General features: G+C 43.7%; 2 protein-coding genes across 17 annotated transcripts in view; one reads left to right on the top strand and one right to left on the bottom strand.

Moving 5' to 3' along the window:
• Nucleotides 1-533: 533 nt before the first annotated feature.
• The window catches only part of LOC102165479 (uncharacterized), a 35127-nt gene continuing 11330 nt past the window's right edge, over nucleotides 534-24330 (bottom strand). The window contains exons 2-6 of one of the 8 annotated variants that reach the window (XR_014817331.1): nucleotides 20364-20551; nucleotides 16698-16840; nucleotides 12950-13074; nucleotides 10754-11629; nucleotides 534-2944 (exon numbers count right to left, since the gene is read on the bottom strand). Coding sequence is in view for 1 of the 8 variants with exons in the window: in XM_084979155.1 (XP_084835281.1) it covers nucleotides 10903-11098; nucleotides 12950-13074; nucleotides 20364-20402 (360 nt within the window). In the remaining 7 variants the exon portion in view is untranslated. Of the gene's footprint in view, nucleotides 2945-4295; nucleotides 4624-10667; nucleotides 11630-12947; nucleotides 13075-13158; nucleotides 13891-14072; nucleotides 16841-20363; nucleotides 20563-24330 lie in introns of those variants that run through there. The other 7 variants (XR_014817332.1, XR_014817336.1, XR_014817334.1 and 4 more) reach the window with 7 other exon arrangements.
• Nucleotides 924-24225, top strand: BPNT1 (3'(2'), 5'-bisphosphate nucleotidase 1). Of its 9 annotated transcripts, none has more exons than XM_021064316.2 (11): nucleotides 924-1036; nucleotides 4461-4642; nucleotides 6565-6692; nucleotides 10287-10391; nucleotides 11089-11196; nucleotides 12622-12670; nucleotides 14673-14764; nucleotides 15987-16031; nucleotides 19340-19537; nucleotides 22496-22601; nucleotides 23632-24225. In XM_021064316.2, the coding sequence occupies exons 2-11, from the start codon at nucleotides 4558-4560 to the stop codon at nucleotides 23778-23780; spliced, it is 1065 nt and encodes a 354-aa protein (XP_020919975.1). In that variant the 5' UTR covers nucleotides 924-1036; nucleotides 4461-4557; the 3' UTR covers nucleotides 23781-24225. The 9 variants fall into 9 exon arrangements, with proteins under 9 accessions (XP_020919975.1, XP_020919978.1, XP_005656837.1 ...); XM_021064319.2 differs by having other exon boundaries at nucleotides 4461-4665; XM_005656780.4 differs by lacking the exon at nucleotides 4461-4642.

The following is a 24330-nucleotide window of genomic DNA, read 5'->3' as shown; positions in this document are numbered from 1 at the left end:
AGGAAAAACTAAGCTGAAGTTCAAAAGAATCCAGTTAAGGCAAGTCTCTACAAAGCAAAAACGAACTAATGTTCAATTGCGCAAAGGGTAAAGTAGTAGGGAGAACATTGTAAAAAATTGATAAAGATTCTGCTGTTAAGAGTTTTTCTAAGTGTTTAACCTACAAAATGATGCAGATGGTGCCTTATGGCTCTTCATCATCAGCAAAGATAAAGCAAAATTCCAATCTGGGGGCCCAAGCTCTAAGAAAAGGCCTAGACCTTCCCACACTGTTAGTGGGAATGTAAATTGGTGCAGCCACAGTGGAAAAAAGTGTGGAGGTTTCTCAAAAAACTAAAAATAGAACCACCACGTGATCCAGCAATTCCACTCCTGGGGATATATCCCCAAAACACAAAAATACTAATTTGAAAAGATACATGTACTTCAGTTTTCCTAACAGCATTATTTACAATTGCCAAGGTATGTAATCAACCCAAGTGTCCATCAACAGATGAATGGATAAAGAAGACGTGGTACACACACGTAAGCGCTAGCAGCACAAATCAGCGTAAAGTTTTTCTACGGGGAGCCGAGCTGGGGGTGTCCCGACCTCCTGAAGCTAGTCCACGGACTCCCAGAGTTTCGAGGTTGGGTAGCCACCCTCCCCCGCAGGGCGGTATCACTAATCCACCCAACACAAAGTGCACTGGAAGACACCTGCAAGCAGAACAGAATCTTTCAGAGTGGCTACACCTTCAGTATAGATTTCAGGTGACTGGACCCTACGGAAAGCTTGGCGAAAACACGGAGAAGCGGACGTTACCGCGGATCGGGAGTCAGACCTGGGCGTCAATTACGGCGAAGTAGCTGTTTTGCGCCTGCGCCGAACTTCCCGCATGCTCAGTAGCTGAGGTTGGCCGGTCAGCATGCACTGCTGACCTATCCAAGGAGTGTAAGCGCTGAACTGCTCGCAGTGGGGACCTGTGGCTTGATAACACTTTTTTTGGTTATTCCTGAAGTGTCTTTCGTCTGACTTGATCCCAGTCTTGTCACCGTAAGTAATTTTCTCCCCTGAGGGTCAGCGCGGGGCCTTAGGCGGATCTGAGTAGTATATTGGTCTCTTAACTCCACGTCTTTGCACAGAAGTGAAGAGATTGAAGGGGTTTATGTTTTTAAAAATTACGTGAATCAGATCGCCTCTCCGGATATTCCAATTTCGGAGCTGGATTCTTGAGTGTCGGAATCCAGCTTTTGATCGTTTATCTGTATTGTTATTTTCTTGCCCTGGGGTCTTTTTATGGCTATATATTGTTGAAATAAGGCAAACCTGGACAATGGCTTCTTTTAGTGCACCCTGATTTAGAGACCGTCTTATGCCTAAAATTAAATTTCGTTAAATTTGCATGCATTCTTCCTACTGCCTTTTCTGGCTGTAGATTTGCTTAATTTATTTAGTGTCCCTGAAAATGTAATTTCTAGGTCAAAAGATAGGTACATTTGACTTTTAATAAGATTTTTTTAAAGGAGGTTTCCCCATTTTTACATCCTTGTTAATAATGCTCAGGAAGATCTTCCCTCACACTCTAGCCAACACTGGGCAAACTTTCTTACCTAAGTCAGTCTTGAAATGAACAATCATTCCTCATTGATTTAAATTGCGTTTTTTCATTATTAGTGGAATAATGAGCATTTAATGAGTTCAGTAATAATAATGAGCATTTCATGATTTGATGGCCTTTGCTTTTATTTTCCAAGAATTGCCTATTGGTGCCATTTGCTCATTTTTCCATTGGATTATTCATCTTTTGCATGTTGATATTTGTAAGCCCCTTAGGTCACAAAAATTAGCTCATTTGTTTAGTATGTGACACTGGATTTTTTTCTCATTTTGTCAGTCATCTGTTTGCTTTGTTTATGCTATTTTAGCTATGTAGATGTTTTAATTTTTGTGCAGTCATATTTATCAATATATCCTATAATGGATTCTTGGGTTTAGTTATGTTTAAAAGTCCTTTTCCAAATTTATAAAACATTTTCACCCATGTTTTCTATCCATACTGTATGGCTTTTAAAATCGTGTATTGGGGAGTTCCCATCATGGCTCAACGGAAACGAAACTGATTAGTATCCATGAGGACACAGGATTCATCCCTGGCCTTGCTCAGTAGGTTAAGGATCCGGTGTTGCCATGAGCTGTGGTATAGGTCGCAGACATGGATCAGATCTGGCATGGCTGTGGCGTAGGCCAGTGGCTACAGCTCCGATTAGACCCCTAGCCTGGGAACCTCCATGTGCCCTGGCTACGGCCCTAAGAAGACAAAAAAACAAAATTAAATAAAATCATGTATTGATATGGAATATACATTAATATACAGAATGCAAAAAGCCAGCTATAATGGAAAAAATAAAAATCATTATGAAAAAAAGAATGCAAAAGGATTGCAGCTTTTAAAAAAGGATTATCCCCACCAGTTTTTGTGCAATTAACTTTTCTCCATTATTTAAAATATCACATTTAGTATGTTTGATCTGTCTCTGGAATGTATTTAATTCCATTCGTTTGTTTCCCAAATTCTGCCCAGGACTAAACTCTTTTAATTACTATAGCTTTACATCATATTTTGATAATTGTTAAGAGTTCTCTGCTCATTGCTCTTTTTTCAGAATTTGTTAGATTTCAAAAAATAAATAATCTTAGTGTTTTGATTGGAAACTCATATAAGATCCTAATCCTCCTATGATCACTGCCTTTATGTTGAATTCAAGATACTTCTCCCAAAGTATGAGAAGAAATGAATCATTTTGATTCCTGTTGGTTTTGTCCTAAGCTAACCTTGTTTGCAGCTGTAAAGCTTCCTTAAATGATGAGATGTTAGGGAGTTCGGTGGCTCAGTGGGTTAAGGATCCAGCATGGTCACTGCTATGGCTCAGGGTCAGTTCCTAACCCAGGATCTTCTGCATTCTTGGGTGCAGCCAAAAAAAAAAAAAAAAAAAAAAAAGGATATTAGGTTGATTGGCCTAATGTCCCTGCAGTTAGCCAGTGATGAGAACAGTCATCAAAATAATGGTTAGCTAATATTATTTAGTGCTTTCCTTGTGCCAGAGACTAATTTCATAATGACCATGACTCTATAATAGTCTTGTTAGGTCCATTTTACCCATGTGGCACAGAGAATTTAAGTGTCTTTCCCAAGGTCACACAGCTAAGGCATGCGGGAGCCAGGAAGTAGGGCCCAGTGCTTGTGCCTTTAAGCGCTATACTGTTTTTGAAAAAGCTTTCAGAAAGACCTGTTCACGAAAGGTGGTTTTAGGACCCAGCAGGTGTGAAACTGGCAGAGAAGGAAATAGGCAGTTGTGACGGGAGTTGCTGTAAGCAGGTCAGACTTTTGGCTTTGCTTTATACTCCCTTTGCCACGAAGGGGTAATTCTCATTTGGGGTCTGGAGCAGAGTCACGCTGCAAAGGCTGATAGGAACCTCTTCTACAGATTTTGCATTTTAGCAGTATGATTGTAGACTGCATTTTCTTTACACAAAGAGCCAAAACTGTGTTCATTTATTTAAAACATATGTAAGGAAAGTATTAGGGTAGAGGATAGCCTAATAATTTATTACTAATTCAGTTTGGACCAAAGAAGAACTAGAGAAAGTGGTAGAAATATTTTCTCCTAGGCTAAGTGTTTTGCGGGATCGCTTTATAAATCATTGTGCTGTACATCAAACCTGATTTTTTACATTCTTATATAACTGGCAATTAAATGGCGATTCATAAATGTGGTATGCATTTTATGAGGAACGCAGTCGAAAGACAAAGCCTAAAAGTTTTCTTGACAAGAAAATACCGCAGACTTGGCAAACAGAAGAGGAAGTGCTTTAGTCATATATGAAGCCTTGCGAGCTGGGAGGATTGCTTCACTGGCTCAAAGGTAAATGAGATCTGTGAAAAGTTAGAAAACCATCCCGTGAGGGCAAATGATCTGTGTTTCACAGGCGGCATGGCATAAAACATGGGGGCTAAATGCGCCTAACAGCACACATTAAAACATCCTCAGTGCTCAGCCGTCTGGGTAGGTGTAGACTAGCTGCCTAAGACCACTTTTTCCAGTCCAGAATAAATCCGATGCGGGGCTGGTTCCGGATATAAGGGAGTAGAGGTAGGTCAGCGCAGTGTTTGCTGAATTATTTCTCGTGTTTTCTATTTGAGGTGTTCCTGAATTAGCAATCGTTGTAAAGGGTTTTTCCACATGTAGCAGCTAGTGTGCCAAGAAAAGGAAGCTAGTCTGATTGTGATGTAATAAGATAAACAGGATCCAAATACAGAGAGACCCATTTTATTTTTAATCTTAATTCCAGGCAGACCGTGAATGGTCACAGTATGAGATTCAATCCTTGACATCCGTTTCAATTGGCTTCTTTCTGACGGGTTTCAAATATTTCATTTGTTCATTGTCTCCGTTATGCTCATAATCCCTGGGTCCAGAATGTGGATGGTAGAAAAAAATGATGTTAAGAGATTGAAGACACCTGAAATCCAGTGTGCAGTCAGAACGTGGTACCGGGACGATAACTGTTGCTGAATGGATGCTGCGGCTGTCCGTTGTCTCCTGTGCTGTGTTCCCTTAGTGTGTGGAAATCCCGGCGACCTGAGTGGAAGTGGGAGAGGTGCTGTCACAGGCTGGTTCTCTGTAAGCCCTCTGAGACACAGGACAAGGCACACGAGGCTTCTTAGGAGTGTTCTTGGGATCCCTCGAGGGGAGTGTGAAGGAAACACAAAGGAGCAGGGGGCAGAGGGAGGGATGGCTCAGCGCCCACCCCAGCACTGGCCTTCGGAAGCCAGCATGGAGCGAGGAGTGGCCTTTACGCCACCTGTGGACCAGTTTCTGGCGAAGTGACTTCTCTCAGCCGATAAATTCCCCAAGAAAGGTGGCCCCCAAAGACTACCTGTTGGCAGCCAGCCTTCTCAACAGCTGGGGAAATAAGTCCTTCAGCCCCAGACAAAAACGGCAGTAAAATTACAGGATTTGAATTTGTCTCTTCCTTCCTTCTTTCTTCTTTTGTTTTTAGGGCCGCACCTGTGGCATGTGGAAGTTCCCAGGCTAGGGGTCGAATCCAAGCTGCAGCTGCTGGCCTACAGCACAGCCACAGCAATGCGGGATCCTTAACCCACTGAGCAAGGCCAAGGATCGAAGCCAAATCCTCACTGACACTATGTTAGGTTCTTAACCCACTGAGCCACAACAGGAACTCCTGAATTTGTCTAAAGACTGTTTTTGCCATATTTTTTTAATAGGGTAGGGGCTACTTGATACTCATTACTTTTCCAAATGATCAGCCTTTTTTTTTGGTCTTTTTTAGGGCCGTACCCTCGGCATATGGAGGTTCCCAGGCTAGGGGTCCAATCAGAGCTGTAGCCACCGGCCTACATCTCAGCCACAGCAATGTGGGATCCGAGCCTCGTCTGCAACCTACACCACAGCTCACGGCAACACTGGATCCTTAACCCACTGAGCGAGGCCAGGGATCGAACCCACAAACTCAGAGTTCCCAGTCGGATTCGTTAACCACTGAGCCACGACTGAACTCCACCAACAGTTTAAATTTTATTTAATCTCTAAAGGACTACTCCTTGAGTTTCAGAAACTAAATATAATCACATGCAGTCCCTCTCCTTTTAAACTACTTCCCACAGACACACATCCCTTCTGCTCTTCGTATATCTTGGCACTTGCCAGTCTTATGTTACAGACATTAGGTTGCAGTTTGCAGCCCATCAAAATATTAGCTCATAAAGGGCAGATATTATATTTTATGTTTGTAGCCCCTGAAGCACCTTACACACAAAACTTTCACACATGCTCATAGGCTTCGGCCAGTTTCCCCCGGGCCTCAAAATGCCCCCTCTGCAGAGAGAAGGAATACTCTAGAATTTATTGGGTGAGCTAATGCTGAAGTGGATTCTTTTTCCAAGTCTCTTTTAGTAAATATTTAAAAATCTGGCGTTCCCGTCGTGGCGCAGTGGTTAACGAATCCGACTAGGAACCATGAGGTTGCGGGTTCAGTCCCTGGCCTCGCTCAGTGGGTTAAGGATCCGGCGTTGCCGTGAGCTGTGGTGTAGGTTGCAGACGCGGCTCGGATCCTGCGTTGCTGTGGCTCTGGCGTAGGCCGGTGGCTACAGCTCCGATTCAACCCCTAGCCTGGGAACCTCCATATGCCGCGGGAGCGGCCCAAGAAATTGCAAAAAGACAAAAAAAAAAAAAAAAAAAATCTGTACACTTGGAGTTCCCTTCATGGCTCAGTGGTTAACAAACCCGACTGGTACCCATGAGGATGCAGGTTCGATCCCTGGCCTCGCTCACTGGGTTAAGGATCCTGCGTTACTGTGGCTGTGGTGTAGGCCAGCAGCTGTAGCTCCAGTGAGACCCCTAGCCTGGGAACGTCCATATGCTGCAGGTGTGGCTCTAAAAAGCAAAAAAATAAATAAATAAAAATCTGTGCACTTAATTGAAGCAGCCACAATATTAATGGATTGCATCGAATTCAAGTGAAGGCTTTGGAAGTAACGGTGTCTCTCGATTTCCCCTTAGGGCCCAGCATGGCTTGCGGTCACACTGTGTTGATGCGGTTGGTGGCCTCAGCGTATGCTGTGGCCCAGAAGGCCGGGATGATCGTCAGGCGAGTTATTGCCGAAGGAGACCTGGGTATCGTGGAGAAGGTACTGACAGTCTCATCTCCTTTCTCACCACCTCTGCGTTTATTCCCTGACGTTTAGCTAACAGGCTGGAAAAATCTGGATAGACTTTAATTGTCAAAATAATCAGTGGCTCCCTCATGGCGACTTGAGTTCATATGGGTTCCATTTCTGCTTTGAAAAGGACCCCAGACTGCCCACGTTCAAAACCTGTATTTATATGATAGCACTTACATGTGGAATCTAAAATATGGCACAAATGAACTTATCGATACAACAGAAACAGACTCATGGACATAGAGAACAGACTTGTGTTGCCAAGGGGGAGTTGGGGTGGACGGGGAGTTTGGGGCTGGTAGATGCAAACTATTGCATTTGGAGGGGATAAGCAGTGAGGTCCTGCTGTACAGCCCAGGTCCCACATCCATTACCTGTGATGGAACCTGATGGAAGACAGGAGAAAAAGAATGTATATATACGTATAACTGGGTCACTTTGCTGTACAGCAGAAATTGACAGAACACTGCAAATCAACTATAATTAAAAAATAAAAAAAAATTAAAAAAAAAAAACCTTTATTTACGTGACTGGGCCTCCTGACTGCAGTCCCGCTCCAGAGCACTGGCACCAAGCCGCCTATCCTCAAGTCATCTACCACACGTGTTGTGCAGGAGGATCCAGTCACCCTATATTCCCATCCCCTGTCCTGAGCCACTGTTAGGTGTTCTCAGAACTGGATGAACAGTGTCACACAGGACATTACCCCCAGATTTTATGCATGATTCACTTTCTTTCTTTCTTGTCTTTCTGCCTTTTCTAGGGCTGCTCCCGCGGCATATGGAGGTTCCCAGACTAGGGGTCTAATGGAGCTGTAGCCACTGGCCTACGCCAGAGCCACAGCAACTTGGGATCCAAGCCATGTCTGCGACCTACACCACGGCTCACAGCAACGCCGGATCCTTAACCCGATGAGTGAGGCCAGGGATCGAACCTGCCACCTCATGGTTCCTAGTCGGATTCGTTAACCACTGAGCCATGACGGGAACTCCATAATTCGCTTTCAACATGGGAAAGGGTCATTAGGGACAGATCATAGGACTCTTGCCCCCGACTGTCTTTTTCTCCTTAGCTGTTAACTTAAATACAGTTTAAAAAATGTATTGACTGCCTCCTTTGAAAAACATTGTGAAAGAGAAGGCATAGAAAAGATACTGGCTCAGAGGGCTAGTTCATGTGTAGGATCCCAGAATAAGCATTCAGACTAGTTGCAAACGCTGAGACAAGTAGATTCCACAAGACGTTACAACAGGAATAATGATAAAGTCCTGTATTCATGTTCACGTAATAAGTAAGTCTGATTCAAATTTGTTTGAAAAAGAGGTTTCAGCTGACCATATACATGCTCAGTGATAAACCAACAATGTAAAACAGCTACTTACGGAAGGCTACTAACCTTATCTTTTCATTTGTGTCATTTTTTTTCCCATTATGAAAAACAGAAAGTGGAGAAAGTAGCAAAAAAAAAAAAAAAAGTACCACATCATCTTTCATGCCACCACTGCCAATATTTTGGATCCTGTCTTTCTGTATTTTTCCTTAGTATCACTTTCATTTAAATGGATTGTATGTTCTGACGATATTAAATGGACCACTTGTAGCCTATGGCTCAAGAGTAATAGATTCACACCGTTCAAGTTGGGAAAAAAAAAAATACTCTCCCTGTCCTCTCTACTGGTCGGCACTTGTAATATTCTATATCTGCTTGTTGACCCTCATTTTAAAAGAGACGAGACAAGATCAGATTCCAAATCAAAGTGTCCAGAATGGTGAGGTCTGGTTCTATGTTAGTAGAAGGAGCAGGAAATGGAGTTAGGACAGCTTTCCTCATAGGGTTGAATGGCTGTCTCTGTGTCCTTTTACCTCTGGGGCTGTGGTCTCTCATCTTGATGGATAGGTAAGCTATTCTTGTAAGTAGCTTCATTGCACAGATATTTTTAGGGCACCTGCTGTGTGCCAGGCACAGTTTCTTTAAGAAATAAAGCAATGATCTCTGCCTCAGCGGCACTGTGTTTTCACAGAATTGTTCTTTGCATTGAGATGACCTACAAACTTGAGTGTGACAGAAGAGACTTTGGTTTTTGTAATCATTCCTTATCGCATTACTAAGTATTACACAAGTTCTGTAGAAGATAAAATAATCTGTTTAAGATTAAGTGAGTAGATGGTTTCAAACCACTGAACCAGGCAGGTATAAGTTGCAACATACCCTAATTCTCTGAAAGCAAGCTGGCAGAAAAGAAGCTAGCAAGGAAGCATGACTTGTGACATATGGATTGAGTTCAGTGCTGTAAGTGAGTTAGGTATTAAATGTTAATTACTGCCATTCATTGTCCTATTTATTATAGTTTAGAAATAAGAATTTTGAAGTAAGAAGTAATGAATCGTTTTGAGGACCTCTTGAGTGATTAGCATCAGGATGAACAGAAGTTCCCTAGTGGTGCAGTGGGTTAAGGGTACGGCATTGCTGCAGTTGTGGCAAAGGTTGCAACTGTGGTGAGGGTTCAATCCCTGGCCCAGGGACTTCCACAAGCTGTGAGTGTGGCCAAAAAAAAAAAAAAAAAAGAATTATGTTTAGTGAGTGGAATTTATGGAAGGATACATATAACGAATACCTTTTAAATAACTCAAAGTTTCCTGGTGTCTCAGCAGGTTCAGGATCTGGCATTGTCACTATGGCAGCTGAAGTTGCTCCTGTGGCATGGGTTCATTCCCTGTCCCAGGAACTTCCACATGCTGTGGGTGGGGCCAAAAAAAACTGAAAATATAAACTTTAGCTTTAACTGTCTTGAAAAGTTATGAAGTTCTTGGCTGTCAACCTGTTTAAGCAAAAGATTAATCTAGAGATCTTATAAAAGGATTTTTTTTTTCTTTTTATGGCCACACCTGCATATGGAGGTTCCCAGGCTAGGTGTTGAATTGGAGCTGCCACTGCAGGCCTACATCATAGCCAAAGCAACACCAGGTCTGAGCCACATCTGCGACCTACACAGCAGCCTACAGCAACTCTGGATCCTTAACCTACTGAGCAAGGGCAGGGATCGAACCTGCATCCTCGTGGAAACTATGTGGTTTCTCAACTCTCTATGGGTTCTTAACCTGCTGAGCCCCAGTGGGAGCTCCCCATAAAGAGAATTTTTTTTAACTGGATGAGAAAATGTTCCAAATAATTTAAAAGCCCCTTTCCAGGGTAAGCAATGGGATCCTGCTGTATAGCACTGGGAACTATAGTCACTTTTGATGGAGGATATGTGAGAAAAAGAATGTATATATGTATGTGTGATGGAGTCACTTTGCAGTACAGTAGAAAATTGACAGAACACTGTCAACCAGCTATAATGGAAAAATAAAAATCATTTAAAATAAATAAAAGCCCCTTTCCAAACTTTAACTGCTGTAAATCCCATGAGAAAAACTAAACCAAGAAACACATTCATGATGTTAAGCTCCATGAATCTTAAAGTAGGCAGTGAAATGTAAATGGTATCGACGCTCACGCATTCAGCATCAGAAAACAGCTGACTGCACGTTCGTTCTGCTGGCATGTGCGTTTTGTTGCAGACCTGTGCGACGGACCTGCAGACCAAGGCCGACCGATTAGTTCAGATGAGCATATGTTCTTCCCTGGCACGGAAGTTCCCCAAACTGACAATTATAGGGGAAGAGGTAAGACTTGCCATGGATAGCATAGTTTTTTAAATCCCTGTTTACCATAAGATTTGTAATTGCTATTTTAACGACTTATATACTACTTTTATGATTTTGAGCATTATATCGAGTGTTTGAACACAAAGGTGGCATGGTCCTTGAACTTCCAGGAAATGTCTGATTTTAACATTTTGGTCCAGATCTAAGGCCACATGCCTCGTCTTGACCCTAGACGATGTGGTTACTGTATTGACATTGAGCATACAAAGTGTAAGATGGCCAGAAGTCTAGAACTTGGAAATAAAATGGGTTTTATTTTTTCTGTTTTGGGTTCTTTTTTTTTTTTTTTTTTTTGAATTAAGGCTTGTCTGCATACTTACTCAAAGACGAATACTGTGAAGGTGAAGGAATTGACATCTCGTGGAACTGAGAGTTAGACACAGCTGTCAGAGCCACTTGGTTAAATAAGTGTATAACACCTAAAAATTGTCTTCTTTTTCATCCTGGTCCAGGATGATGAAGTTGGTCGTCAACTGATAAGCCAGGTGTGGCTGTTTTCGCAGTTGTATTCCGTTTGCTTTAAAAGCGCTAGGCAGGCACGGTGCACAGGAAGGACTGTGAAAGTCACGATGCTGCATTTCTTCTTGGTGCTGAGACAAGGGGTCTTCCGGAAACGGGAAACAGCTGCGGTCCTCACCGGTGTTCTCTGCTTTAGGATCTGCCTCCTGAAGAAGTGGATCAGGAGCTGATTGAAGATGGCCAGTGGGAGGAGATCCTGAAGCAGCCCTGCCCGTCACAGTACAGCGCCATCAAGGAGGAGGATGTATGTGGTCCAGGTCACCGCCTACCTCTCTGTTAACTTCACTTTCTCTCACAGTGAAGGAACTAAAATTTGCCACAATGATGAAAAGTTGGTAGTTTTAAAGTACGGGCAGCCAGGAACTTGCTATCTCTCAGCGCCAACATAGAAGTGCCGGCAGCCAAGTAGGATGTCTCACCTGTTGATATTCAAGTTCAGTCTCTAAGCCTATTGATTTCCTCTCCACTCTAAACCTCTTATTAAAGCTACTTTGAGGTGTTCCCGTCGTGGCTCAGTGGTTACACATCCGATTAGTATCCTTGAGGATGCAGGTTTGATCCCTGGCCTCGCTCAGTAGGTTAAGGATCCGGTGTTGCTGTGAGCTGTGGTGTAGGCTGGCAGCTGCTGCTCTGATTTGACCCCCTCGCCTAAAACTTGCATATACCGAAGGTACGGCCTTAAAAAGACAAAAAAAAAAAAACTTTTGAGGGAGAAAATCTAATTTATTATTTAGTGGGGTTGGTAGTAAAACATTTTGTTGGTAATTAGAGCTGGAAGGAGATGAAAAAGATTGCTACCTTATGTCTGTGGAAGGCCGTAAAAATTACCGTGTTTGCTTGTATAGTTGCTTAAAATCTATGACTTCAGAGAACTGTCATAGTTCCTTAATTTTTCAGATTTTAATTTATTTAATACACATTTGTTGAGCACTTACTCTGAATGAGGTACTTTGTTCTGTGATATAGATTATAAGAAAAAAAAAGACATGGTATCTTGCATCAGAAATATGCCCTCACAGATTCACATTAAACATTTTAATTCTAGTGGTTAATGGCTGCATATCCTAAATCATATTAAAAATCCTAAGAAGAGAAAATTTCTTTTTATTCTCCTGCCAGTTTTATAAACCATTCATGTTTCTTTGCCGAATATACACTGTGTCCTTACGATAATAAGACTGTCATTATTTTTCTTAAATCATCAGTATTTAAATATAAAAATGAGTAGCATCCACACATTGTTCAAAGCATTTCGGATGCCACTTTAAAGTTTTCCTCCTATCACTGTCTAGAGCTCAGGATGTTCCTGGGCCAGGGATTAGATCTGAGCCACAGCTGCAAACTATGCCATAGCTGTGGCAACACTGGATCCTTAACCCACTGCACTGGCCGAGATCAAACCCACACCGTTGCAGCACCCTGAGCCCCTGCGGTTAGGTCTTCAACCCTTACACCACAGTGGGAACTCCCCAGTTAAGCACTTTGATTTACAGTGTTGCACTGGCATTCTTTATTACAAAATACTTTATTTTTTTTACTACAAAACTGATGGCCTTGGCTTAAGTCATCCATAGTAGAATTTCCAAAATGAAAAATACAGTATTAGTTAATCTGTTTGAATTAAATTTTGTTTTAATTTCATATACTTTGGATATTTCCTCTTTTTTAGCTTGTCGTCTGGGTTGATCCACTGGATGGTACCAAAGAGTATACTGAAGGTTGGTATCTCTTTTGAATTTGTATTTTCAGCAGCAGGACCAGCATATGAAGTTTAGTTGTAAACATTCAACCTCCTTCAAATACCAATGTCCCCATCACTCTACCAGCCCCTCAGTTGTAATGTCCCCTAGGTAAGAATAACTGACATTAAACCGGTGTAACCAAAGGGACGATACCGAGCCCCTGCTTTATTGGGGTAGAAAAATGACGAAAGTGTAGCAGTACTGCCTTACTCTGCCACCACTACCAATCCACACCCCCACCGTTACCCCCCTCACCTATGAACTGCCGTCCGCGTCACAGCCTCATCTCTCGTGATGGCTTTAGAAACCCAGCACAGTATTCCTCCTCTCTGAAACCATCCGAGGTGAGCAAAATCCGAAAGCAGCAAATGAAAACAAAACTGGCAACAAGAAAGGGAGAAGAAAGGGAGAAGGATCAGGCTCAGCACGAGTTGTAGGTTTTAGGAGCATAGCAGAAGCTTAGATTTTTTTTTTTTTTTTTTTTTTTTTTTGCTATTTCTTGGGCCGCCCCCACGGCATTTGGAGGTTCCCAGGCTAGGGGTCGAATTGGAGCCATAGCCACCGGCCTACGCCAGAACCACAGCAACGCAGGATCCGAGCCGCGTCTGCAACTTACACCACAGCTCACGACAACGCCGGATCGTTAACCCACTGAGCAAGGGCAGGGACCGAACCCGCAACCTCATGGTTCCTAGTCAGATTCGTTAACCACTTCACCACGACGGGAACTCCAGATTTTTGTTTTTGACTTGAAGATCTATGCAGGTTTTTCTTATATTGGGTCTCAGCTTCCTGGCTTAAAGAAAATTTCTCATAATTACTAGAAGAAAACTGTCTCTGTCTTTGGTTGAGACATTATCTCCAGTAAATGAATCCCATAGTATGTGTGCGTGTGTCCTGAAAATGTCTCTCTAATCCACTGAGAAAAAGGAGAGCTCTAGGCAGCTTTAGAGTAAGAACACCTAAGCACCTTATTTAGATGTCCACCTCCAGAGATTTTGATTCACTGTGTTTGGGAGGAGTCTGAGAATCTATGTTATAAACATTGAGCCCCGGGGAGTTTCGCTGTGGCTCAGTGTGTTGAGAACCTGATACAGTACCCATGAGGATGCAGGTTCCATCCCTGGTCTCACCCCAGTGGGTTAAAGGATCTGGCACAGCTGCAAGCTGCCTCATATGTAGGCTGGCAGCTGCAGCTCCAATTCAACCCCTAGCCTGGGAACTTCCATATGCCACAGGTGCAGCCCTAAAAGGGAAAAAAGGTTGAGCCCGTTAATTTTTTTTTTTAGCTATTTCTTGGGCCGCTCCCACGGCATATGGAGGTTCCCAGGCTAGGGGTCGAATCGGAGCTGCAGCCACCAGCCTACGCCAGAGCCACAGCAACGCAGGATCCGAGCCGCATCTGCAACCTACACCACAGCTCACGGCAACGCCGGATCCTTAACCCACTGAGCAAGGGCGGGGACCGAACCCGCAACCTCATGGTTCCTAGTCGGATTCGTTAACCACTGTGCCACGACGGGAACTCCGAGCCTGTTAATGCTGATTGAGCTGCTTGTTAGATCACTGACCCCACTGTGAGAAATCTTAATTTAGAGGCTTAAAATGAGGGTAATCCTGAAGTCAAGAGTGATCTAGCAGGCAGGAGTGAGGCAGGTGGTGGTAGAGGGGGCACAGAGGAATCTAATGATGATGGCTTCATGGGTTTAGGGCTGCTTTATTTACTTGGTTTACAGATTGTACTCATGAGATTATGTGTATCAGGTCAACTTAAACATTCGAGTAACCATAGTCCCTACTTCTGTCTCTAGCCAGCTCTCTTATAATTTGTGTATTTTGTCAGAAGTAGGCTTGATCATGGATGAACCATTGCAAATTTCTTGCCTGTACTGCAAAAATAACCTGGAGCAATTGATGTGCTGATGATGAGTCATAGCATGAGAAAGTTATATAATTGATGCTTATTTCTTCCCTATAGGTCTTCTTGACAATGTAACGGTTCTTATTGGAATTGCTTATGAAGGAAAAGCCATAGCAGGAGTTATTAACCAGCCATATTACAACTACCAGGTATTACCACAAATAAGGCCAAAATATTTTAGTAGATAAGTAATTATGGTGTTATATGAGTCCTAATGTAATCTCATCCAGTGGTTTCTAGCTTAGTTCCACATAGAATCACCTGGAGGAGCTTTTTAAGGAATAGAGTCCCGGGTTACAACCCAGACATACCGAGTCAGAACCTCTGGGTGTATTGATACCAGCAGAGAGAGAGAGAGAGAGAGAGAGAGAGTGTGTCAGACTTTTTCATGTATGCCTTATGACTCAAACCAGAGTGTGTGTGTGTGTGTGTGTGTGTGTGTGTGAGACATTTCATGTATGCCTTATGACTCAAACCAGAGTATGTGTGTGTGTGTGTGTGTGTGAGACTTTTTCATGTATGCCTTATGACTCAAACCAGAAGCAAAACTTTGGAAATTACTGATATGGTTCTTGATTAGCTTGGTCGTTGAGACACCTGATTTACAGGTGGTGCTTGAAGCACATTGAAGAAATGAAGCTTTCAACCAAGAAAAGATGCTCGCCATGTTGTTTTCCAGGTGATACGAAACGGTGCCTCAGTTATAGTCTTAATTAAATACGCTCATGCACGCTTTTCTCTTATTTTGTCTCTCATCTGCTTTGACTTTCTATTATACTCCCAACAAACTGGCTTCCTTCGAAACAAGAGGCTAATGTAATTCCAGAGTAGGAATATAGTGCTTGATCATGTTAAATGTTACAGGAAATTGTTGAAATAAAATCCTTAAGGTATTTGCGTTAATGTGACCTTGATAGAACTTGGGAGAAACAAAGTAACCAGAGTGGGGACTGTTGCTTCTGAATTTTGAGTTAAGGGTAAGAATAATCTCTACTTCTAAGATAAATTGAGGATTTTTCCCTGCCATTTGTATGAAGATAACTTTTTATGTATCATCATGTGCTTATGATTATTTCGCAAAAATGGTTACGCATTTATTATTGGAAAAGCCTCATACTGAACTGCTTAAGATTCCATTAATTCTTTTCTGTGACTCTAATGTTGATACAGTATTATATTCAGAGGCAGTTTGTGGTTATGACGTAAATTTTAAAGTGAACTAATACTGTTACTTAAAGGAGAGGCATTTAATTCAGAGATAATATTACCGTGCATGGCACCTTTCATCATAAATAGCTCTGAGTGCTTAGGAGTTGTTAATAACTTCCATCACTTCTAAGATTAGGAAAAATCTGTATTCGTTTTCCACAGAACAATGAAAATCAGAAGTTAAGGGAACCCAAGAATGAAGCAAAGGTGAGGAAAACAGTTAGGCTTTGGCTCCACTAGGAGGTAGAAAAGAGGTGGGCAACTTGGGGCCACCGCAGTGTCCATCCCATGGCCCCATTCATTCTCCCAGTTCTGCCTCTCTCCCCTGTGACCTGTCCCTTCTCTGCTTTCTCTTCTCCCTTCCCTTTTTTTTTTTCCTCTCGCTTATGCCTTAAAATGTGTTGCAGCGAGTAAAAAGATTGCTCAGCTATGTTGGTCGTATTCAAGGCTGAACATTCAGTTTAAAATCATCACCATTGGAGTTCCTATTTTAGCTCAGTGGGTAAAGGATCAGACATGGTGACCACGAGGACGTGGGTTTGATCCCTGGCCTCCCTCAGTGGGTTAAGGATCAGGCATTGCCTCAGGCTGTGATGTAGGTCACAGATGGAGCTCAGATCCAGCATTGCTGTGGCTGGGATGTCGGCCAGCAGCTGCAGTTCTGACTTGACCCCAAGCCTGGGAACTTCCACATGCTGCAAATGCGACTATAAAATAAATGAGATCATCATGATCATAATAGCTAAAATTTACTAGGAGCTCACTGAGTACTGCGAGACTCAGGGACTCACAGGCGTTACCTCATTCTAGTCCACAGTCCCTGAAGGAGACCTTTATCCCTGTTTTAAAGAAGAGGAAACTGAGGTAGCTTGCCTTAGCTGGTCAGTGGCAGATCTGGGACCCAAACCCGGGTCCAAACTCGTAGCCATTGCTCTCTATTGCTGTGTTGAGCCGCATAAAAGACCTCACAATTCAGACTTGGTTGCTGCTCCCGCCAGATGCTGAAGCTGGAGGCACTGGAAGGGAAGAGCAGGGCAGGGTGAAGCCACCCAGTCTGTGAGCGGAACCAGCTTCCGAACCATTGCGAGTCTTGTTGACGCCTCAGTAAGCTGGGAGTGCTCGCCTCTACTGCCTGCAGGCAGTCGGTGTAGAGACTTTGAAAGACAGAGACAGCACGGGAGGCTGAGATGCCTTCACTGCCCCAGGCACCAGAGTCCACAGCCCCACTCTCTGTGCCCACATGTTCATCTGCACAGGAAATACCCATGTTCACCACTTAGTTTGCTTTCCTTCCTTTTTCAGAACAACTAGAGCATTGAATTAATAAATAGTTTCCTTGAGAGATGAAATTAGTCTCAGCAGTTAAGCTGAAGCGTAATGAGCAAGTAGAGCCAAATCCCAGCCTCTCCTGTAGTGCAGATTCGAGAGGGAACGGGGGAGTTCCCTGGTGGCTCAGCAGGTGAAGGACCCTGCATGGTCACTACTATGGCTCAGGTCACTTCTCTGGTGTGGGTTTGATCCCTGGCCCAAGCATGGCCAAAAGAAAAAAACAAGGAGTTCACTGGGGCTCAGTGGGAACAAACCCGACTAGTAACCGTGAGGATGCCGGTTTGATCCCTGGCCTTGCTCAGTGGGTTGAGGATCCAGCGTTGCCGTGAGCTGTGGTGTAGGTCACAGATGTAGCTGGGATCCTGTGTTGCTGTGGCGCAGACCAGGCAGCTGTAGCTCTGCTTCATCCCCTAGCCTGGGAACCTCCATATGCTGCACGTGCAGCCCTAGAAAAGACAGAAAGACAGCTAAGAGGGAACAGGGAAGCACAGGGCCTTGTACTGAGCGCCCAGTGCTTGTTCTTCTTTCCTCTGTTGCCCGTGGGCAGGGAGGGCTGTCAGCACACAGCCTTCAGCGTCAGCCTCCTCCAGGAGAGCCTCACCAGTGAGGAGCAGCCTCACCGGGGACACAGCGCTTCCCCAGGCAGCCCACTGCCAGTAGCTGGTTATCGGAGGGGATGAGGGCCCTGCCTCTCCTCTTGGTGGAAGTGTTCTCTGTTTGGCACCAGCCCACCAGCCGTTCTAGCTCCAGGGCTCCCCCCAGGGGAGCTGTTTTATCTGTATCACAGCCCAGGGTCTCCTTGGCAGGTTCCCACTGCCGCCCCCCTCCACAGGTGCGCACCCTGAAGGCACTGGTTAGTAAACCTCCTTCCCCTCTCAGAGCCCACTTCCCAGGGAACCAGCTCTGCAACATGAGCATATTTCACGTCAGAGCATCCAGGGAACTGACAGTGAAATAAGATGAGCTGTAGGAAAGCATTTTGACGAGAACCGAGGTAGTAGAGTTTGGTGATGAGAATCATTGGCTTTGAACACAGACAAGCCAGAGTCTGATCACAGTGTTTCCAGAGCCCTTGATCAGGACACTTTATGGCTCCAAATTTCAGTGTTCTTATCCATAAAAGAAGGATGATCGTCCTTATTCCTCGGGATTGTTGTGGGGACTAAATGAGATGACACTCGCACAGCCTTAGAGTGGCGCTTGGTGCATTTAGTCGTGAGATACATGTCCGCACGCCTGCCATGCTGATGTCATGCTGTTTCCATAGGCGACGTGCTAGTCATTTTGTGTAGCACATTTATGTTCCGTGAAACACAGGTTACGTTTTTCTGTATGAGGTGTGGAGTTATAACAACGTGGTTGAAAATTCTTTGAGCTCTGCATAGGAAACCTACAGATTCTGGGATCATGTTATCCCTGTCATTTTCCAACTGAAATTGGTCAATAAAATCCTTCACCCTGTTATCCACGGCCGCTCTTCAGCATCGGCCTCTTCAGTCGCTTCGTCTCAACAGCAGCACAATGCATTTTCACCACTACCTGTTCCCATGGTAACCACCATCCTTCCGGCTCTTTGGACAATGAAAAGCAGCAAACAATACACAGTATTTCATTTCCTGGGGACTTACAGAACTGTGGCCAACAGCTCTTTTCAAATGCAATAATGAGATGTTGGATAATTCCCAGAGGAACAGGAATGAGTGATACTGTCCTTCCTGAGGCTCCAGGGAAGAATCAGAAGTTCCTTTCGGTACCTTTTTTCTTTTTCTTCATTTTTGGCTGCCCCGGGGCATATGGAGTTCCTGGGCCTGGGATCAGATTAGAGCCAAACTCGCGACCTAAACCATAGCTGAGGCCGTGCCAGATCCACCACGCTGGGCTGGGGCTCGAACCCATGTCCCAGTGCTCCCAGGATGCCACTGATCCTGTTGTGCCTCAGCGGGCCCTTTTCTTTCAGTACCTTTGAAACCGAATTATTGATCCAATTATTTTAAACAACAAAGAGAATAATCAGTTGTTTCTCTCAGGAAAATTTGTCAGTGATACTGTTTTTGTACTTTGTAACATTGGGTTTTCATTTTTTAAAACAATCACACTGCTCATATAACTAAATGTTCTATTTACAGTGACCATTTTTCTCCACGTGATGATGACAAGCTTTGCTGTTGTTTCACCCGTTTCCATAGGCAGGACCAGATGCTGTGTTGGGGAGAACCATCTGGGGAGTTTTAGGTTTAGGTGCCTTTGGGTTCCAGCTGAAAGAAGTGCCTGCCGGGAAACACATTATCACAACCACCCGGTCCCACAGCAACCAGCTGGTTATGGACTGTGTGACGGCTATGAACCCTGATGATGTGCTTCGAGTGGGAGGAGCAGGAAATAAGGTACGAATGGCCGTCCACCGTCCCCCCTGAAACGCAGCCGAATCACTGACAGAAATACGGAGTTTCAGAATGGGGGGAGTTCCCGGTGTGGCTCAGCGGATTATGAACCCAACTAGTATCCATGAGGATGCGGGTTCGATCCCTGGCCTCACTCACTGGGTTGAGGATCCAGTGTTGCCGTGAGCTCTGGTGTAGGTTGCAGACATGGCTCAGATCCTGAGTTGCTGTGGCTGTGGTAGGCCAGCAGCTGCAGCTCTGACTCAATCCCTAGCCTGGGGACCTCCATATGCTGCAGGTGCAGCCCAAAAAAGAGCAAAAAAAAAAGTGAAATAACAGTTTGGGAGAAGGTATTAAAGATTTTTATTTGCCGTTAAAAACACATTTCAGCAGCACTTTAATTTTTTTTCAGTGTTAAGATTCAAGGCTCTTTTTATCAAAGAGTGTTCTGTGATGACGTAAGTCGTTTGACTAAGACCCTGTGCCTCCAGCAAGCCCCTATGTTCTCAGAGACCTCTTGGATTCCCTCCTGGGCCTTCCTTCTATAGACTCTAAAGATGGGCTTCTGCCCCTCCTGGATCCCACCCCCCCCCAATTTGTTCACCTAGGCCCCCACCCTCACACTTCGAGCTCCACCCCAGCCCGGAGCTCTTCTCATCTGACCGCCCCTTGGGTGTGGTCATGATGACCCAGTTCGCGTATCTCTCATTCAGCACGCCCGGCTTGAACTCGTCCTCTTTCTGCCTGTGCCCGGATGTGCGTCCCTTCCTGTCTCCACCTGAAAGCCCACCTGCACCCCCTTCCGCACATCCCGCCAATCAGGTCCCACCTGTGGATCTTCTGAATTTTTCCTGAAGGTCTCGTCCATCTCCACTGCCAGTGCCCTGGTTCAAACCTATCATCATCCTTCACCCAGACATCACAGGAGCTTCCAAAGTGGTCCTTCTGTTCAGTGCCATGTCTTCACAGTGCCGCAGGGCGATGAAAATGTAGAACTTAGCAGAAATGGACACCATCCTGTAAATCAACTGTACGTTAATAAATAATAAAAAAGAGGAGTTCCCGTCGTGGCTCAGTGGTTAACGAATCCGACTGGGAGCCATGAGGTGGCAGGTTCGATTCCTGGCCTTGCTCAGTGGGTTAGGGATCTGGCGTTGCCATGAGCTGTGGTGTAGGTTGCAGACGCGGCTTGGACCCTGCGTTGCTGTGGGTCTGGTGTAGGCTGGTGGCTATAGCTCCGATAGACCCCTAGTCTGGGAACTTCCATATGTTGTGGGAATGGCCCTAGAAAAGGCAAAAAGACAAAAAAGAAAAGAAAGAAAATGCAGAACTCACCACATGGCACTCCCCTGCCCCAAATCCTCAGGGGAGTCCACTTCACAGCACCTTAAACGCCACGCTTATGAGAATGAGATCCAGGTTCTTCCATAGCCTGACCCCTGAGCACCCCCAAGCCCTCACATTTCCCACTCGTGTGCCTGGCACAGTAGAGGCGAGTAATAATATTTAGTGGACTGAATGGAATTTGTTTCTCCTCCTCACCTACCTTTTGAAAGCGATCATCAGCTACTACTAGGTTTTCTGAAAGTGTTTGCTTACAAGAGGATGAAAAATGGAAGTTTCAAAATAACAATATTTTGGAAAAAATAAAACATTTCCAAGTAAAAATAATATTCCTGGTAGTCCCTGAAATATGATTTTTCTCTGCTCCTCCTCTTTACCTGCAAAACCCCATCCTCCCTCTTAGCACTGCCTGTGAGAACAGTCCCCACCCTGCACAGCCCCTGCCGTTTCTCCTGCGACCGCGCAGTTCTTAACGTTCCCGGAGGACCTCCTTGAGGATCTAATGAAAGCTACAGGCCCTCTTCCCTCAAAATGGATACCTGGCATAGTCCTTGGTGCATAAGAAGACTTGACACTTATTCCTTTAAGGAAAGAGAAAGCTGTCACTCAGAGCCTACAGCAGGGTTTCATGGCGGGACAGTGTCCTTGCATACAGAGGCCTCAGAAGAATAACGGGTTACTTGTGTTCACTGAGGCTTTCCTCATTCTCCCAGGCTGGTCTCTTCATCTCAGTATTTAAGTCTGAGTCTTACAGTACTAATTATTTTACACTGTAACCAGAAAATAAGCCAAATGACTAATGAAAAGCTGATAGCAAGTTACTGTTAAGTCATACTGTTTTGGAGCTCCCTGTGTGGCTCAGCTGCTTAAGAACCCAACATAGTATCCATGGGGATGTGGGTTCGATCCCTACCCTAGGTTGGTGGATTGTGGTGTGGTAGGCCAGCAGCTGTGGCTTCAATTCAATCCTAGCCTGGGAACTTCCATATGCTGCAGGTGTGGCGCTAAAAAGAAGAAAGAAAAAAAAGTCACGCAGTTTCTCTCAGTGACCTTGGTTTTGTATGAATATACAGGAGATAGTAAGACAACCCTTTAAAAATTCATAGTTTGGTGGCCCAAACAGCAATCGATATGCTTCCAAAAGAAAGACTTAGGAAACTGCTTGCTAGACTAGTCAACATCCCGCATCAACTAGGACTCACTACAGCTTAGACTCATTGCACTGGTTGATATTTCTGCATCCTTTAAGTAATAATGGTCAAATCTTTACAAGATTAGAAAACTTTAATTTTCTACAACAAATTATAAATTACTTTTTTAGAGTGAGAAAGGAAAAGAACATAAAAAAAGCAAACGTTATTTTCCTAACTTGGAAGTGGAGACCGTGCAGAGAGCCTCCCTGGAGTGGACCTGACCACTTTCCCCTCGGATCACTACAGCACTAAGCACGTATCCTCTCTTTTTGTTGGGATGCTCGTGTCCTTGCACCTGCTCGAAGGCTTTAACCTAAGTTGAGTCTGACAGAAATTGAAATGTACTTGATAAAAACAAGCAGCTTCTCTCTTTGTGCCCCAGTCACGTCATGGTCGAGGGGTAATTATTATCTTAACCTTCCAGATTATCCAGCTGATCGAAGGCAAAGCCTCTGCTTACGTATTTGCAAGTCCTGGATGTAAGAAGTGGGATACCTGTGCTCCTGAAGTTATTTTACATGCTGTGGGAGGTCAGTCCATTTCACTTGTGGGAATTACAGTTTATGTACAGTTTTAGATTATGCTCGGATATGGTATTTCAGTAATACTACTTTACCTGGTCTCTTAGGCTGTGGAAGACGGAAGGAAAGTTGGAGCTTATCTAGTCCACGCTCTGCATTCCATAGATGAGAAAGTAGATTTTTCAGCTAATCCATTTTTGTTTAGTTACAGTTTTTCTTTGGGGCCTTGGTCTGCATGCAGTTAATTTATTTAAACCATTATTAGTTTGTGACCTAATGCCTTTAGGATTTTTTTTCCTTAAAAACAAGATATTCATCATATCATCTCAGTAATTTCTCTTAAGGCGATATTGGTAAATATCTCAGTACGATGCTAAAGATCATAGAATTAGAATTTTTTTAATCTGACTGCAAAAATGTTACAAATATATGCCTAGCAGGATGGTTTTTCCATTTCAAATAGACATCAGATCACACTGATTCTTAAACACTTGATTTTTCCTCTGTCATTTCTCTTGGTACATTATTATATCACTATCTCACTAGCAAATTACATGACAAGGAAGTTAAATTCATCACCTCATGATCCATTGTCATTAGAATGTTAAATGAAACCATAATGTAACAGTTATGTTTTGTGAACATAACAACCTCTGACCGAATAAAGTATTACTAATAAAAGACAGAATGAAGAAAACACTTCTGAAACCAGGAAGAGTGGTGATGGAGTATAACAAATAGGAAAAATCTCACTTCGGGAAAAGAGAAATTAACCGGTACTGAGAAGTATAAATTGAAGATGCTAAGTGAAATTATTTTCATCAGAAAAAAAATAATGATTTGGCCTTCAGTTAGGTTTCTCTGCAGTCTTCAGTTCCAAGTGCATTCATGTTTAACCTTTGTGGTCATTCATTGTCTTTCTTATTTTATCCAGAATTCATTGGCCCGTATTACATTTGGAAGGAAGAAGCACTTAGAAATAACTGGAAACATAATGATCCGATCAGCCACTGACGTTGTACTGATGTTTTTTCTGCAGGCAAGTTAACCGACATCCATGGAAATGCCCTTCAGTATAACAAGGAAGTGAAGCACATGAACTCGGCAGGAGTCCTGGCCACGCTGAGGAATTACGACTACTATGCAAGTCGAGTTCCCCAGTCTGTCAAAAATGCACTTGTGCCTTGAAGGGAAATCAAGGACTTGCATCTCGAGAGAGCGCATTTTACACCTAACTGAATGACACCAGAGCTCCACTCCCCGTTGATGACTGTTCTATCCAGTTACTTAGGAGTAGAAAGAGAATTTTAAAATGTCTTAATTAATTAATCATCCAGACCAATTTTGATATCGGGAAAATGTATAAAGTTAGTATATGTCACATTTCTTTCTCTCCATTTATTTGGAGAAATGAAAGTTTAGCTCCAACTGGCTAGCCCGGTCACTTGCCCAATCTACATTCCTGTTTTGTAAACAAGATTTCTGTAGCACAAGTTGTCACCTGAATCTCCTCCTCGTTTTTCACAGTAAAGTAAGACATTTTCCTACTCTCATTCTGAGTACATTAAAATATTATATATGTTGATGAAACATTTTGGAGAAAAGTTTCTTTATAATAAATTATTTAATTCTGGCTGTTTTTCACCAGCTTTTTTTTTTTTTTTTTTTTTAAGTATTTGAAGCTGATATACTCTCTACTGTGGGCATTACTTTATTCTTATGGCATCATTATGCTACT

The sequence above is a fragment of the Sus scrofa genome, chromosome 10 (assembly GCF_054392235.1).
Source record: "Sus scrofa isolate SSC_HxYL_T2T_F1_AM1 chromosome 10, Sscrofa_HxYL_maternal_Yorkshire_Landrace_v2.0, whole genome shotgun sequence".
In the NCBI taxonomy this organism is placed as follows: domain Eukaryota; kingdom Metazoa; phylum Chordata; class Mammalia; order Artiodactyla; family Suidae; genus Sus; species Sus scrofa.
The sequence above is the reverse complement of the archived record's forward strand: the minus strand, read 5'-3'. Positions and strand labels throughout refer to the sequence as shown.

Bases quoted from the DNA above. Each gene is read 5' to 3' on its own strand.
- BPNT1 (XM_021064316.2), top strand. From the start codon at position 4,558: ATGGATGCTGCGGCTGTCCGTTGTCTCCTGTGCTGTGTTCCCTTAGTG. The intron at 14,765-15,986 runs GTATTACCACAA...CGTTTTCCACAG, and splicing joins AGCCATATTACAACTACCAG to AACAATGAAAATCAGAAGTT. The intron at 19,538-22,495 runs GTACGAATGGCC...TTAACCTTCCAG, and splicing joins TGGGAGGAGCAGGAAATAAG to ATTATCCAGCTGATCGAAGG.